Source organism: Myxocyprinus asiaticus, chromosome 21 (assembly GCF_019703515.2).
Source record: "Myxocyprinus asiaticus isolate MX2 ecotype Aquarium Trade chromosome 21, UBuf_Myxa_2, whole genome shotgun sequence".
Lineage (NCBI taxonomy): Eukaryota > Metazoa > Chordata > Actinopteri > Cypriniformes > Catostomidae > Myxocyprinus > Myxocyprinus asiaticus.
This window is the reverse complement of record NC_059364.1, coordinates 24,484,008-24,501,476: the sequence shown is the minus strand read 5'-3', so window position 1 is coordinate 24,501,476 and position 17,469 is coordinate 24,484,008. Positions and strand designations below refer to the sequence as shown.

The 17,469-nt window shown below is 36.5% G+C and overlaps 2 protein-coding genes across 2 annotated transcripts in view; one reads left to right on the top strand and one right to left on the bottom strand.

Moving 5' to 3' along the window:
• Positions 1–291: 291 nt before the first annotated feature.
• LOC127411806 (conserved oligomeric Golgi complex subunit 2-like) lies at positions 292–10,488 on the bottom strand. The gene is made up of 18 exons (XM_051647597.1): positions 10,299–10,488; positions 8,608–8,769; positions 8,371–8,436; positions 8,201–8,281; positions 7,960–8,060; positions 6,942–7,050; positions 6,506–6,685; positions 6,198–6,322; positions 5,973–6,099; positions 5,720–5,859; positions 3,960–4,021; positions 3,580–3,731; positions 3,082–3,264; positions 2,921–2,993; positions 2,656–2,798; positions 2,223–2,362; positions 1,928–2,108; positions 292–1,069 (listed from the first exon to the last, which is right to left on the bottom strand). The coding sequence occupies exons 1-18, from the start codon at positions 10,356–10,358 to the stop codon at positions 962–964; spliced, it is 2,193 nt and encodes a 730-aa protein (XP_051503557.1). The 5' UTR covers positions 10,359–10,488; the 3' UTR covers positions 292–961.
• A 254-nt stretch (positions 10,489–10,742) lies between these two features.
• The window catches only part of LOC127411814 (piggyBac transposable element-derived protein 5-like), a 33,088-nt gene continuing 26,361 nt past the window's right edge, over positions 10,743–17,469 (top strand). Inside the window, exon 1 of the mRNA XM_051647613.1 lies at positions 10,743–11,502. Coding sequence (XP_051503573.1) covers positions 11,190–11,502 — 313 coding nt within the window. The 5' untranslated portion in view covers positions 10,743–11,189. The remainder of the gene's footprint in view (positions 11,503–17,469) is intronic.

The following is a 17,469-nucleotide window of genomic DNA, read 5'->3' as shown; positions in this document are numbered from 1 at the left end:
TTGTATGTAAACTTCTGACTTCAACTGTATGTATATATATATATATATATATATATATATGAAATTATTTTTTGTGGTAATCTACATTATGCCACACATGCTGTCGATGCTTAACTTGTCTTTAACCCTGAATATTTTTTTAATGACACCCACTAAACACACCACAAATCTTAGTTATCTTACTAAGATAACAGAGAGCTTTAACACACACTTCCAGCTGGGTGGTCACTGACCTCTCCTTAATGTTTTACAAGGCAATTTTTGTAACATATTAACCCTGAAACACACAAATGTATCCAAACTTTTTATTGTTAAAGCCAGATTTGACATTTTAGTAATCCCACTCTTAGCAACTGAAACAAGTAAACTCCAACACCCATTTTGATATTTGTAAAAAAAAAAAAACTAAATAGAGGTAATTTAAGCATTGAACCTCTTTAGTGTTTGCACAGTTGATGCTATTTGACAGGGTTCACCAGAGCCCTGAAAAAGCAATTTCAGATAGACACAACTCAGGTTGTCAACTGACATTATTTGATGTAACCACGTTAGACAATACACAACAGCTTATAGCATTTTATATGTCAGTGCTTACAGTATGACTGGTTCATTCCACACTCTTCTCCAAAAATTTTAAACCATGAAATATCTAACTTTTCCAGCCTTAACATCCCATATAGTTCAATAATAAATATATTTTCAGAGAGTAAATCACATCATTCATTTAGTGTGCTCCTATTCCAAACACGTAGAGGTTACTGCTGTTAGAACAGTTGCAAGATTTGGCTTAGAAATGGAAGAACATCAACAACAGAACCATCGGTCCGTGGAGCAGATACTGAGCGAAGCATTCATCCGTTCTTCATCTTTCCGAGCACATGCATGCTGAAGGTGTTTGGAACCTCCATGGCACACAATTTGGACCCTACTTTTGATCTAGCCCCTTCAGGGCCATTCTGGTTTAGGACCCTGTCTGCTCCACTGAAGCAAGATCTCTTGCCTCCTGTACCAGTTCCAGCAGAGAAGAGAACATGGTGATGTCGCTCGGCTGGAGACCCATCTTCTGAATCTGGAAGAAAATTAGCATAATTAAGTATGATAAAGCAAATCTGACACGTATAAAAAAAAGTAAAATTGAAACAAAGTGGAAACCAAATGATCTTGATCCCATAACATGTTACAATTATTTATCTAATGAGTTCCTTTAGATAATATTCCAGGTTCAATAAAAGGTATGCTCAACTGACAGCATTTGTGGCTTAATATTGATTACCACAAAAATGTATTTTGACTTGTTCTGGGTTCCAGTGAGGCACTTAATATTGAAGTGAATGAGGCCAATTTGTAAACATTAAAATACTCAGTTTCAAAAGTATAGCCACAAGACGTAAACAATATCCAAGTTAACATGATTTTAGTGTAATAAAATCACTTTCTAACCTTTTCTGTGTACAGATATATGCAATTTTACAACTTTGTAGCCATGAGAATGAAATGTCAACAAACCCTAAAAACCTAAAATGACTGTAAAAATGATGATTTAATCAACTTTACAGCTCAAATAACACAAGTTTTAACAGAAGAATTAATGTAAGTGCTTTTATAAAATTATAAGCTTCGCATTTCTGCCTTTAAACCCTCAAAACTTTGGCCCCATTCACTTCCATTGTAAGTGCCTCACAGTAACCTCGATAAGGAATTATTTGTCGAAAATATTTTTTGTGGTTATCAACATTATGCTACAGATGCTGTCGACTGACCTTAACTTGTATTAAACCCAGAATATTCCTTTAACAATGAGAATTAGCTGCATAATCTCAAATATTAAACAAAATTTTATAACTCTAAATATATAAAAAAAAAAAACCTTATTAAATTAGAAGGTATTTGAACTATATTTGATTAGCACCATCACTATACGTTATACCTGCTCTCCAAGGTATTCTACATCCATCGCCAGCTGTAGACGGATCTTACTGTCATCTGATGGCCCAGCATTAACACCTACACTGCTGGTGGTGGCCGTTTTCCTGGCTTGCTTCAGTCTCTTCAGACTTTCCTCCATCTTCCTCACCGAGCCCAGCACATCCGATATAGTCTCAAAATATCTATTAAACACAGAGGAGCTTTTAAGAAATAAAAAGTGCTAGAAATAAACTAGTTTACCAAGACATTCTAGAATAATACATTTCAATACATAAAGTTAAGCTTAACCACAGTACCTATGGGTGCAGTCAGAGAGTGTGACACGGAGCCACTCCTGGATGATGGAGTCTTTCACCACATTTTTGGAGTCAGTGACCAGCTGATGGAGTGGCCGAAGTGCATTGTCCATATATGCTGAGGCTCTGGTGGGCACCTCCTATTAATAAGAGAGCAACCAAGTGTTCAGGCCTGAGTTAAAATTGAGCCTTCCTTACTTTAAAGGGAGTATTTCTGTTTGAGAAATCTGTTATTTCTACAAGTTAATTATATATAAAAAAAAAAAAAATTAAAAAAAAATAAATCCAAATCTTTTATGCATTGTAAACTAATCTGGCTTTTCACCCTTTTCATTCCAGCCTTTCGTTGTATAAAAGACTACTGTCTCAGAACTTGACTAATTGATTAATTCTGCAATACATTTGAATATTATATGAGCAAAGTGCACTTGACCTTATTGGTCCTTCGATAAAGTCGTGGAACTTCAGAAGCATTTTTCAGAAAGGGGATGCTCCTCTCTGTTAGATGCCGAGTCATTCTGCTGTTCAGTGTGGGAATGCAGCTAGACAGTGACGCCCTGGAGTCCCGCAAAGCTTCTGGAGCACAAAACCGGAAACATATTTAGTAAGTACTGAGTAAACAACAACTAAATTACACTTTCAAATGAAGCACCCATGTTCATTAACATCAGAAATGGCTTCACAACTCCATAACAAACCAGAAACAACAGTAAAGTTTTTGAATCCAATAGCCTCCAGTTTTGCCCTGATCATCTCAGAGATATCTGGAATCTGGAAACAGAATGAGAACATTCCTCACTGGATGCAATTGAGACATAGATTCTCAAAATTCAACTGAATTAGACCATGTCCACATTACCTGCTCTTGTAATTTATCAACATCGGCTGCAATGAAGACGAGTTGCTTGGTAGACAGTGCGGTGGGGCCACCGCTCTCGCTGTCTGCATCCTGTGATGTACGGCTGGATGTGGAAGAGGCGGAACTTGGGAGTGGTCTTACTGAATCTTTGCTAGTTTCTGGAGATGAAGTATTTGTTAGGACCTGAAAGACAAAAAGTAACAAACCTTTCATTACAGCACTTGCAAGGCAATACTGTATCGATATTCCTCAGACATTCAGATCAAGGTTTATCCTAAACTCCAAGACATTCACTTCTGCAATAAATTCAGCCAGAACCACTTAATACAAAGAATATAAAATATTCAGGATTCAAAAAGTAACCATCTGTGATTTATTTCTCTAAATGTACGTATTTTAGACTTTTAAAGTATTCTTTTGATGCCTTGCAAGCACTGATATTTTCATCAAGAAATGCAAATCTAGTTCATCATATTCTTTCTGCCATTAATGCTTTACCTCTGTAAGGAAAGTGGCATATCTAGAGAGCAGCTGCAGCATCAGCTTCCAAAATCGATGAGCAAGTGGTGCCAGGTACACCTGGTCAGCCCAGCACCTGTACACACAGCTCCACAACACCTCAGTAACCTGGAGGTGGTAGCTGCTTCCCGCTGAGTTCAACAAAAACAAAGATAATATGTCAGTGGTTATCAGTTATGGCTCTCTTTTAATTAATCTAGTCTAAGGAAAATAAATAGTGGGTGACAAGCACAGTATTCACTTAAAAAGCATGTCAACAGATGTCCAGAGATGGCAATACCAGGCATCTCTGTCAACATTTCCTAAAGCTGTTCTATGTGTGCCAGCCATCTTGCATTAACCCATACATACTGACTGACCTGGCGCTGCTTCTAGTCCATCTGCAATAGCATTTTCTAGCCTTCCAGCAATCTCTTTGAACCTAAAAAAACACACCAAGGCCAGCACGTCAAAAGATAGCCATGTAGATTCAAGTCAAGTTGTTAAAGGAATATTCCAGGTTCAATACAATTTAAGCTCAATCAACAGCATCTGTGGCATAATGTTGATTACCACAAAATGAATTTTGACTCATCCCTCCTTTTCTTAAAAAAAAAAAAAAAAGCAAAAATTTGGTTGCAGTGAGGCACTTACAATGGAAGTGAATGGGGCCAATTTTTGGAGGGTTTAAAGGTGGAAATGTGAAGCTTATAATTTTATAAAAGCACTTACATTAATTCTTCTGTTAAAACTAGTGTATTATTTGAGTCATTTTAGCATTTGTTGACAATACATCATCATTGCGAAGAAGTTATAAAATAAGTCATAACTTAACACAGAAAAGGTTAGTAAGTGATTTTATCACAATAAAATCATGTTAACAAATATTTTGTTTACGTCTTATAGATATATATTTGAAACAATGAGTATTTTAATGTTTACAGATTGGCCCCATTCACTTCCATTGTAAGTGCCTCACTGTAACCCAGATTTATGTTTTTTTTTTTAAGAAAAGGAGACAAGTCTAAACACATTTTTGTGGTGATCAATATTATACCACAAATGCTGTCAACTGAGCTAACTGAGCGGAACCCGGAATATTTCTTAAACAAAAGTGCTGCACTGGACATAAAACTTTCATTTCATCTTAATTTCAATGTGTCAAAAGAGCACAGATTTAAAACCTTTAGCAATTTTAGAGAACACAAGACTATTCAAAGAAGATATTCACATAATTTTCTCTCTGTGTAGGTAATGACACAAATATTTTGTGTAAAAGAAAACATTAAACATTTGATTTGCAATCTAAAAGGTCAGGCTGCTAAGAGAGTTCATGACAACATAGGTAAACAGTACCATGAGTGGGCTGTATGTGACTTCAGTGTGTGCTGATACACAGGAAGTATGGGGGAACAAACAGATGAAGCCTTCACAAAGACTTTTACGAAATTGACATTTGCAAAACAACAAATGCTGATTAAAATCCTTTATATATTAAAAGTTTAAAGTTTATTACAAATATAATTATAACCTTAAGCAACTCAAGTTTGTTTATAAAAAGGAGCTGGTTTTTAGCTATTTGTCTTAATGCTTTGAAAGCAAGAAAAATAACATCTTTTAAAATCCAAAAATGTTAATATTAAAAAAACAACACAAGAGCTACTGTTCAATCCTTCTGAAGTGTACTATAAGAGCTTAATTCCAAGAAAAGGCAAACAGTATACAGGCTTAACTGGCTTAAACTAAACAGTGGACTTTATACCCAACTAATGGAGATGACCAAACATCACAGAGTAAAGACTGTCCACTGGCCGTAAACACAGATCGATTCACTTCCAGGGCAATTATCTCTTTTCAAATATATTGCACAAATAACAGAATCTAAGCTGCACTGGAAATTCCAAAGAAAACATAGTTGACTCATAGCTTATCCAATAAACAAAATAAACGGTTCACCTATTTGAAAAAATTGGTTCACCTATTACCTCTCGCAATAAGCAAGGTCAACAACAAAATAGATAGTTGTGTTGACCACTTATGGTCAATATATTATTTCACAGTGCAGGAAACACAGGCTCACGGAGAGTATTATATTTACATGAGTCCAAGTTGTCCTGAATCATGTATTTATCATGCTCACCTCAGCTGGAAGTACACTGGCAGGTTCCATTTGTTGTGAAAGCTCTGGTAGCATGGATGTGCTCGCAGTCTCTTTACACTGGCCTGGGAACCACACTGCCTCTCAAACTTGCACACAAAATCCATGCTGACAGTGTATCTCTGCACAAACGAACAAAAATATTTTTTGAAGCGAACACTAGTAACAAGTGTAAAGATATCCTTCAGAATTAGCATCAGTCGAAGCATGAGTGCATCTTTTTTCCAATGTTAACCTCATAAAAAACAGCTGGGTTTCCTGGACTGAAAAGGGAAGGGATTCTTTCCTCAACACCTCTAATGATTTCAGGCCAGACGGAGTTCACCAGGAAGTCGTATCCTGGAACAATGTCGGCTTTATCACTGGGCAAACAAAAAGGTGCTTTCATTAAAATATATTATGTATAATATGACAACAATGGCAAAAAACAGTCAATGTTCACTGTGAATGCCAGGCATACCTAGAGATAGCCCCACCAGTCACCTCCCGTAGGAGTCTGCAATGGTGAGGCACAAACTCCAACAACTTTGTGTACATCATCTTAAGACCATTAGGGTTGGATTTAATGAACTGTTCAACTATAACCTGACAAAAAGCAACAGGTACAGTTAAGATGGGACAGACAAGCATGACAAATAACACTTCCATGAATTTAGTTTTCAAGTGTACCTGTAAGCTCAAATTTAATTTGTAAGGCTCACTAAATATTTGAGTTAAACAAATTACATATGCCCGCATTGCTGTTCTCAAGTGATGTGTAAAATGTACCTCATCCATGTATGGTTTGACTAAGACTTGTCCAACCAGTGCCTCTGCATCCCTGGTTTTATCGATGGTAGCATATGTTCTGAGACAATGTCGCACAATGTCAACATTTGACGTCTGGAGGCCTTGGATCAACAGGCCTTCCAGGGACTGCTGAAGCATAGCTGTGATACCAGCTATTCTCTGGAACACAAGAATAAAGGTAAGTCAGAAAGCAGACATCCATTTATCCTGTAGGCCTAAGAAACATAAGCACAAGCCAACAGAATAAAGTCCATAGAATTTTTTTTTTGTTTTTTTGTTTTTTTACACTTTATAGCCTAACATAATCAAGTTTGTCCAATTGTATATTTAAATTGTAAGAATGCGAATTAATGCAAAATCCCTAGTACTAGGTGGGCTTCAAACACTATGGCCTGATTAAAAACTGCAAGCTTACCGGTCGCACTTTATCAAGCAGTGGCATTCCTTTGCTCTGGACAGCATGAAACTGTAACTGGTTGAACTCAGTGGCAATTCGCTCTAGAATTTGACCTGCCAAAAGGGGACTGAGAAACAAAGAGTAAGATATTAACTTGTAATGCAAAGCACGGTGTGGAGTGACAGTAGACATAGGTATTACAAAGGTATTAAAAAGCAACTATAGAGTGTATACACATATAAAACCCAGAGTCATAAAGACCCATTTGTGTCATTTCAAAAGAGGTATTTTACTTGCAACTTTCACATTTACTTTTGCAGCTAGGATTTCAGAGTACTGAAAGGGTTAGTTCACCCAAAAATAAAAATTCTCTCATCATTTACTCACCCTCATGCCAACTAAGATGTGTGACTTTCTTTCTTCTGCAGAACACAAACTGACATTTTAGAAGAATATCTCAGCTCTGTAGGCCCATACAATGCAAAAGTGAATGGTGATCAAGCCTTTGAAGAGTAAAAAAGGAGATAAAGTCAGCATAAAAGTAATCCATCAGACTCCAGTGGTTTAATCAATGTCTTCTGAAGCGGTCCAGTTGGTTTTGGGTGAGAACAGACCAAAATGTAACTCCTTTTTCACTGTACATCTTGCCATTGCAGTCTCTAGGCACGATCATGATTTCAAGCTCGATTACACTTCCTAGTGCTTGACACATGCACATAGCGCTACATGGCGCTATAGGAAGTGTAATCGTGCTTGAAATTATGATCGCCAACGAGACTGCTATCAAGATGTACAGTGAAAAAGAGTTATAATTTGGTCTGTTCTCACCCAAAACCAACCGAATTGCTTAAGACAATGATTGAACCACTGGAGTCTGATGGATTACTTTAATGCTGACTTAATCTCCTTTTTGGAGATTCACTGGCATTGTGAGGACCTACAGAGCTGAGATATTCTTCTAAAAATCTGGGATGGCATGAGGGAAGTTAATGATAAGAGAATTTTCATTTTTGGGTGAACTATCCCTTGAACATACCTGCTGGTCTCTAATGATGTTGTATCTTTGGTGTTTTGGTGAAGAATTTTCTCAATCTTCTCCACTGATCTAACAACTTGGATGAGTCTTAACACACAGATCTACAAAAAAACAAAAAAAACCACATTGGCATGTTGCAGAGATATTAAACTGCATAATTTGCTGACAATGTGAGCATAAACAAAGAAAACAACGTATTTTACAACAGAAAAACATCACTACTTTCAGCACCATGACCTACCTTCTTTTTTTGTATGTCATCTTGCTTGGATAACCGTGTGTCTATAGCTTCAATAGCTTCATTCACAGAAGATCTCAGACTCTATTCATGAGATGAAAATACTTATTGATTTCACAAAATATGGCAAATCCAAATATATGCACTGATGTTAATATATGGTACGCACTTACCAGCACTTCTTCACGTAACTGGCCAAGAGGTACAGAGAGCTGATTGAGGGATTTATCCATTCCAACCTGAAAGAACAGATACATACCTCTCTGTCATCCGAGCAACCGATAAGTTTACAGTATGAGGCATAATCATGATGTTCTAGTGCTAAAATAACATCACACTCTCTCTGTCAGGAAACCTACTGATTCTGCTGAAAACACTACATAACGAGTGAATAAAAAGCAAAGACTCACAAGGTTGGTGGATAGGTTAACGAAATCTGCATAGTCTTTATTGATGAGCTCCACCATTGCTGTTTTGAGGAGTCTGTAATATTGCTCCAGATCTTCACGCATCTCCTCCAGCTGGACGCGCTTTCTACAATCAGCCACAAATGTGTCCACGTCGAAGTCATCCTGCATGATAAATATAGACAAATCTGATATCTAAATCTAGTGAAATCTAAATTCCCTCAATGAGAAAAAAGTTGTCAAATCTATACAAACACAGTAACAGGGTTCCCACACTTTTGACCAATCAATTTCCATGACTTTTTTAAAAAACTTTTCCAGTTGTTTGTAACTGATAGATAAAGGGATATTTCATCCAAAAATGAAAATTCTCTCATCATTTACTCACCCTCATGCCATCCCAGATGTGTATGACTTTCTTTCTTTTTTTCTGCAGATCACAAATGGAGATTTTCTTCTGTAGATCCATACAATGCAAGTGAATGGTGACCAAAATTTTGAAGCACCAAAAAGTAAATAAAGTCCGCAAAAGGTAATTCATAAGACTCCAGTGGTTTAATCCATGTCTTCTAAAGCGATCCCGTTGGTTTTGGGTAACCAAAATATATCTCCGTTTTCACTGGACATCTTGACATTGCAGTCTCCAAGAACAATCACGATTTCAAGTTCGATTACACTTCCTAGTGCTTGACACTTGTGTAAAGTGCTAGATGGCGCTAGGAAGTGTAATCGAGCTTGAAATCATGATGGTGCCTAGAGTTATGTTTTGGTCTGTTCTCACCCAAAACCAACTGAATTGCTTAAGAAGATGGATTTAACCACTGGAGTCAGCTGGATTACTTTTATGCTGCCTTTATGTTGCCTTTATGTGATATTTGGAGATTCAAAGTTTTGGTTACCATTCACTTGTATTGTATGGAACTACAGAGCTGAGATATTCTTCTAAAAATCTTCATCTGTGTTCAACAGAAGAAAGTAAGTCATACATATCTGGGATGGCATGAGGGTGAGTAAATGATGAGAATTTTCATTTTTGGGTGAACTATCACTTTAAGTATGTTTACAAATAATTTAATAGAGATTTCTGTGGTGGATTTCCATTTGTTGCCAGACACAAATCCTTAAATTGGAAAGTTTAAAGACCACTTTGTGCCCCATATGAAAATCATTAGTTAGTAACATTTGCTGCTGAATGAATGACACTGGCAGTCCTCAAAGGCCAGACTTATGTTATCATGTTAGATTTCTTTTTGGCAAGTTTGAATCTGCACAAGCACTCACAAAGAGCAATAACTGGCCAATTATTATAATAATAATTATTATTATTTAGATCAGAACACGTATACTATCTGTAGACATTTCCATACTTTTACATGACTTTTAATAATTTCCATGACTTTTCCAGGCCTGAACATCACTTAAAAAAAAAAAAACAAACAAAAAAAAAAAAAGTTATATTTTCAGGTTTTTCAAGGCCATGGGAACCATGCAGTAAGAAATTGGAAGACATAAAGAAATCTTTAAAAAAAACATTCGTGACATCCCTAAAACACCCTTACAAAGTATAAAAGATATTCGCTAAGCAATTAAAAATATAAATGTAAGTTAAGTTACTATATAAAGTCAAGTTAGTTGGTTTTAAAACGGAATGCAGGAAAATATATTCAGTTGATTACACAATCTCCCTTCCTTACCTTCATAAATTCGTCTTTGTCGAAGCACAAAGAGTCCGGTCCCTTTGGTAAGGTCATCATTAATTTATGACGGGCTACAAAATAATCTGCATATGTATTTATAAAACGTGAACGCTGTTACATTTCGTTAAAATGTCAGAGTAATCGAGTTAACTTCCGCAAACATGGCACGCACCAACAAGTAAGTGTAAAACACAAACGCCACATAAATTGAAAGAGAGATATTTTGTGAATAGCGCTCCAACTGGTTACAAGTGGTACTGCACCAGACTATAATATTCATAGTCAAGTGATTAATTCTTCGCGAAACTACAGGATTAAAATGCTAAAACTATCATCACAAAGATTCTTTATTTATGTATACATTATTTTGTTTTGAATCGGGGAAAAAAGGTTTAACTGGCTCTTATTCGATGCTATGGATAATCTTAATACGACGGATTTGAATGCTGTCCTTCATTTGTTTCTGAGATGTATAATCCATAACATTTATGATTCGTTCAGTGGTTAATCCTATTGGACAGTGCAGGGAGACCGAGTCAGGTGATTGCCAAGGAAGCCGGAGATTCATTCAGTCCTCCACGGAAAGGGGAGCACGCCCAACCCGGATGCTCAGATAATTTGTGGAGCGGTCAGTTGTAGGGGGTTCAGATCGCAGGGTTGGAGGTATTTCAGTACCACGGAGGAGGGACAGCTCCCGACGGAATTTACGTTTTCTCGGTACTACTGAGACCTCCATCACTGCTTCATCGCTGCTAGAGGACTGTGGTACACTCGCGCAGAATCAACAATCAAGGGGACTGAGGAGAACAGACTGTATGCTTATTTTTCGCTTTTAAGAAACTCATTTGCATGCCGAATCTCGCCCGGTACATTGGGACCTGACGAACGATGGCGGAGTGTGCGCGGAAAGGACTATCGCTCCTGGAGGAAGCGCGTTCTCGCTACGAGAGCTTGCAGATTTCTGATGATGTGTTTGGGGAGTCTGGAGACGACAGCAGTGAAAACCCCTTTTACAGTACATCGGGCGACTCGAATTCGGACAACTACCGGGAGACAAATCCAGACGATGCCAGGGCAGGTGAAACTAGGAGTAGTCACAACTGTGGTCCTCCTGGGTCTGTCTCCAATGGCCAAGCGCAGGAGGAAGGATGGAGTGATGCACTACAGGACATCAGCGTGCCCCAGTATCAGGACACACATGGTGAGTTTAGTGTGATGAACGTTATATCAGTAGATGAAATGGAGCTGAACTCCATGGATTCATCAGCATTGAGAGACTGTGTGACACACTGTGGGTTATTATACTGCATGCTCGACTTGTAATTAAGATCACAGATGGGACCCTTTGATGACAACATTGGATTACTTTGATCTCTCTCATCAGATGGCTCAAGCAGATGACACAATTCTTTAATATATGGATCAGAGATGGTGGTATCACAGTTGCTTAACTGGCTCAATGAAATCCTGCCTGCTAGAGAAAGAGAAATATGGGACATGGGAAATTAAATAACAGGATCAGTTTTATGGATTGAAATTAAGATTTATGGATTTCAATTTCATAACAAAATTCCATTAAAAATAAAATTGAGTAATCTTTAACTAAGTGAATAAAATGTAATTTAATTTGATGGGAATTTTGTTATGAAATTGAAATGCATAAATCTTAAAAATAGGCTTAAATATTTTTTGAGTGAGGGTCTAATCACTATGCGAGATTCATACCAGCTGTGTTATTCAGAGCAGAAATTTAATTTGCATGGGTGGATGAATTAAGCCACATTTATTTATTTTTTAGAAACTCACACATTGAATTGGTTAGATGACCCCAAAGTCAAATGAATACTGTATTTTCTATTACAGCTTTTAGGGGAGATTTACACTTAGACTCTTAGCAGATGCTTTCTTATGAAATTATTTACAATGAAGCACACATTTCAGGCATGTGGCAATTAGGATCATTGACAATACTAAAATTGTAATAAAAATGTCACAAATATCCAGCAATTTGACTGATAGCCTAAACCTCTTGCTTGATATCCACATCCTTCAGTCACCTATTTGACTTACTGTAGAATTCAATAGACTGTCATTGTAGGTGGATGTATCTCATTTGAAGTGCTGATCTGAATGATGCCTTTTGTTTAAAGGGAAAGTTCACCAAAAATGAAAATTCTCTCATTATTTATTAACCTTCATGCCATCCCAGGTGTGTATGATGTTCTTTCTTCTGCAGAACACAAACAAAGATTTTAGAAAAATATCTCAGTTCTGTTGGTCCTTTCAATGCAAGTTAATGGTGGCCAGAAATTTGAAGCTCCAAAAAGCACATAAAGGCAGTTTAAAAGTAATCCATAAAACCTCAGTGGATAAATCCATATCTTCAGAAGCGATATGATAGGTGCAAGTGAGAAACAGATCAATATTTAAGTCCTTTTTACTATAAATTCTCCTCCCTGCCCAGTATGTGGTGATATGCACAAATAATGCAAATCACCAAAAACAAAAGAAGAATGTGAAAGTGTAGACTTATATAAAAAAGGGCTTAAATATTCATCTGTTTCTCACCCATACCTATCATATAACTTCTGATGATATGCATTCAACCACTGGAGTCATATGGATTACTTTTATGCTGCCTTTATGTGCTTTTTGGAGCTTCAAAGATCTGGCCACCATTCATTTGCATTGTATGGACCTACAGAGCCGAGATATTCTTCTAAAAATCTTAATTTGCGTTCTGCAGAAGAAAGAAAGTCATACACATCTGGGATGGCATGAGGGTGAGTAAATGATGATAATTTTCATTTTTGGGTGAACTATACCTTTAAACTGTCTCACACGTGTTTATATAAGGTTATGACTGACTCTGTCAAGACATTTTATGCCTTACTGAATGCATATATTACAGAACACATTAAGGACAAGCACTCAGACATACAGTTGAACTCGATTGACCAGTATTTATCATGACTTATCAATGTACTTGCAAGTCAGATGCTTGTGGTGTCTTTGCATCCCTAGAAATGCAAATCATCACCCATGGCATAACGAAAAAGAGTGCCAACTTAAATAATAATAGTAATAAACAACATCAAAACAATCAAAAACAAAATCAGATCAGAAATTGTAATTAAATACTGTGTAATAAAGATATAGGGTTAGCTTAACTGTTGATGTACTTATCTATTTTACTGTTTCAGGATGTCAAAATACTGTTAGTAATAGTCATAGTTTCAGTTTTCCAGTGACTTACCATGACACACCCTAACTTGACATTATAACAATCACACCTGCTCAAATGCACAAACGAATGTAATGCCAGGGTTGATCATCTGTAGTATTTCATGATGTTGTCTTAAAAAAGTATTCGGTGAAGGGTTATACTGGCCACAACAAACATTTTCCCACCATGAAATTATTCTCACCTGGAGCTTCTTTGAGAAGAGTTTTTGTGGTAATGTCAAAGAAAGATAAATGGGAAATACCCTGAATTTGAACACCCCATAATGAAAGAAATGGAGAGAGAAAGAGAATGAGTTAGGCTAGTGGAAGCTATGTGCAATGTCACTCTCTCATTGTTAGCTATAGCTAAATTCTTCAGAGGTGATTTTGATTAACACAAGATACTGGCTCTTGTTCAGTTTTAGCCTGCAATGATATTGAAAGTCTGCCCTGCTGACAAGACCAGCAGGTCACCATCTTATGTTATGTTTTGGGTGCTGGAGTAATTGTTTCCCTATCAGGCTTCTTAACTAGGTTAACAAGCTTCACAAGAGAAACATGATGGTTGACCAGCCACACCATTTAAGTTTGGTTTGTGCATGGCATGTCTAGTCTACCAGCTAGACCAGCACCAAACCAGCACTAACACATATAACCCACTAGAATAGCATGGGAAATCATAAGGTGGTCTTTTTAGCAGGATATATATAGTACCTCCCTGAACCATAGGTGTAATAATGTACTTATCTAATGCCAGCCAGACTTGCAAATGCTGTGATGTGCACCCATTATGTGCACTGGATCCTTTCTATCTGAATTTGTCTGCTGATTTTTCTTAACAGTGTGGTTAGAGTTTTGTCAGTTCTTTTCCTACAATAAGCTGTGATCTAATTGCCAGTAGGAGTCTAAATATTGTCATAAACAGGCCTGTAGTAGCTCCTGGGCATCACTTGCAGTCACCGGCCTTTTTTGGATCAGTACACCGTGACGCTAATATTATTTCACTCAAGTCAAAGTGACCCAAGGGTTTTGACGCATTCAACTTGTTTAAATTATGCATGTATATGAATGTTTAAATGCTGTATACAGATCTAACAAAATAAAATGAACAAGAACACATTTGGAAATTAATTATGTATAAGCATGCCTGGCTAACAGACATCTAGGATGCTAATCTAAAGTAGAAAATATTATATTTCATGTCATATTCCCGTTTTGTGTTGGGACATTTTCCCAAGATGAGCAGTTGCTGCACTGTGGCCCAGCCTTTCCATTGAGGTTGATCGGAAAGTTATGTCTGTCACCACAGGGGAAATGGGCCATCTGGTTAATGGCTTTGTTTGGGCATGAACTGAAAGCGATGCATGAAATGTAGTACACAAAGTCCATCCACCGAGTTCATTCTGCATTATAGGTAATAGATAATAGCATAAGCTGTGCATTACACTTTTTGTGGATACTGAAAACAATGTTTATTAGAACAAGTTTACTTTCAAGACTATTTGTACTGTATAAGGTAATTGTAAAACCCTTGTCTGGCACATCAATGCGGCCATGTGTAACATGTATTAGATAAGGTCTAAGTCAATATTATTAAGATCAACATAGCAGACTTGCCCTTGCTGACATATTTTGGTCCTTGTGTTAAAACACAAAGCCTACCAGACAAATCTTTACAAATAGTCAGTGTCAAGACAGCAAATTAACTTTTACTATTGTCAGTTTTACTGAATCCTCCCTTGTTCAGATTACTTAACAAATGCATGTAACCAAGAGAACTTAAACTGAAACCACAGTGACTTTGCACGAAACTGGATAGAGAGAGTAAATGTTGAAATTAAGTGTTATTTTGTGTTTTTGTGTAAGATGAATACAAGGGAGGATAGTTAGTATTTAATGTTTGTTATGAGAGTTAGAAGATTTTCTTTAATGATAAATTATTTAGGTTACCACTGTGGTGAACAGCGGAGCTAGGTTGAGGAGATCAAATACTTAACACTTGTATATTGCTTTGTCCAATGAGTTATATTTGTGCCACTCACAGCAAGAAAAGTGGTAAGAATATGCTTTGTTGAGATTCATACCATACATTTACCATGTCAATGCGAACTGTTGCTAGCCAATTGTTAAAGCTGAAGTATGTAATTTTTGCTAACTAGCGCCACCAAACAGAATTGCAAAAATAAACAATGCTTTCAAAACAGCTTTCTGAATACGCCCCGCCTGCATTAGTTCAAACAGTCAGATAGTCTAAGCTGGTTGCTTAAAACAGAATCAGGAATTTTTATAGTGCCACAGAGACACAGTGTTTACAGTTTTCAAGAAAATTAACCTATGAATAGCTTACTTGTAGTTATTTCTGCATATTAAGCTGGGATAGAGGAAAGTATTTTAACACTGAAAAAGTTACATCAGCTTTAACTAAAAAAAATTGAACTTATGTAAATTCAACACTAATTATCAAGTAAAACAAAAATAATATGTATTATAATACGTAACACTAACAAATCCAAATGGTTTGCATTTACTCAAAAAGATTTTGTCCAATTGACTTTAATTTCTTTAGTTCATACAACTGAAACGTGGCTTGTTGAAACTACTCAACACTGTTGCATGGAACCACTTGACTGCTTTTTTAAGTAAATCCAACAGTTTATTTGTTTGGTTGTACTTTATTATATGATATATATATATATATAAAATACATATATATACACACACACACACACACACATTTGTGTATATACAGGTGTATATAATGTAAACATTCAGTACAATGCTTTTTGTAAACTACAGCAATTGTACAATTTATTATTATTGATAAAAAAAAATATTTTGGCTCAAAAAATTTGAGGGGGCACGAAGGTTTTGTGTATAAATGGAAAAAGCTGAAAGGTTTCCTTCATCTTGCTTAAAACAGCCCTTTGTCAAACCCAACAGTATTATGACATAACTATTAAACTAAGATGCATAACGTTAATGATCACTTTTGAGATGAGGGCCATGGTACAACTGAGCACCTGCTGTGAGATTTAAAAGAGATGAGATACATTTATTCCAACTTGTTTATTTGTATAAAGGATGTTTAGAGAAAGAGCTGCTGGTGTCTCCTTCTCAATAACTGTCTTGCAAAATATGTAGCACACAAACAGCTATTCTCTAGGAAGACTGACTATAAGGACAGATAAATAAATACATTTTGATGTTCAGTAGAACCTCTGGGTGTAGACACCTTCAAACACAGCTTTATAGTGATTTTGAAATACCACTGCAGAATGTTACATTGAGTAATATAAAGGAAAGGCAATATTTTGACTTTAAGCATAGGGTACTCTTCACATTCAGTGTACAGTATAGTATTGCAAAGCATTGATATATTTGATTTATGCAAATTAGAAGTGAATGGCATGGCCATGATCTGGATTAAGGGACAGCGCACTGCATTACATAACAGTTTGATCCAATGTCATAACAGATTTTAAGCCAGATACAATCGCAGGGCTGTTTGCTCTATCAAGTTCATGTCTTGTACCATCTACTAAATTGACAAGCAAGATAATGCTTAAAATATATTTGATACTTTCTTGCAGTAAAATAGACTGTGTAGAGAGTTAAATTAGATTAAGATCTAGTATAAATCTGTTTGACTAGGGTAGTTTTGTGTTTAAGAAATTACACTGGGGATAAATGTTTGTAACATCAGTCTTTTCTTGAGATTTTAATTTACCTAATTGTACTACTTTGTTTATTGTTAATTACTTTGCAGTAACAATGATTATCAAACATAATGCAGTGTAAACCCCACAGTGGACTTCATCTTTGGGACATGTTTGTGTTTGCTTTACTGAGCTACTGGTGGAACACCAGCTGTTGTGGTTAGCTTAGGCTGTGTGCCATACATGGTTGAATGGGGGCTGGGCAACCACAACAGACATTTATTTAG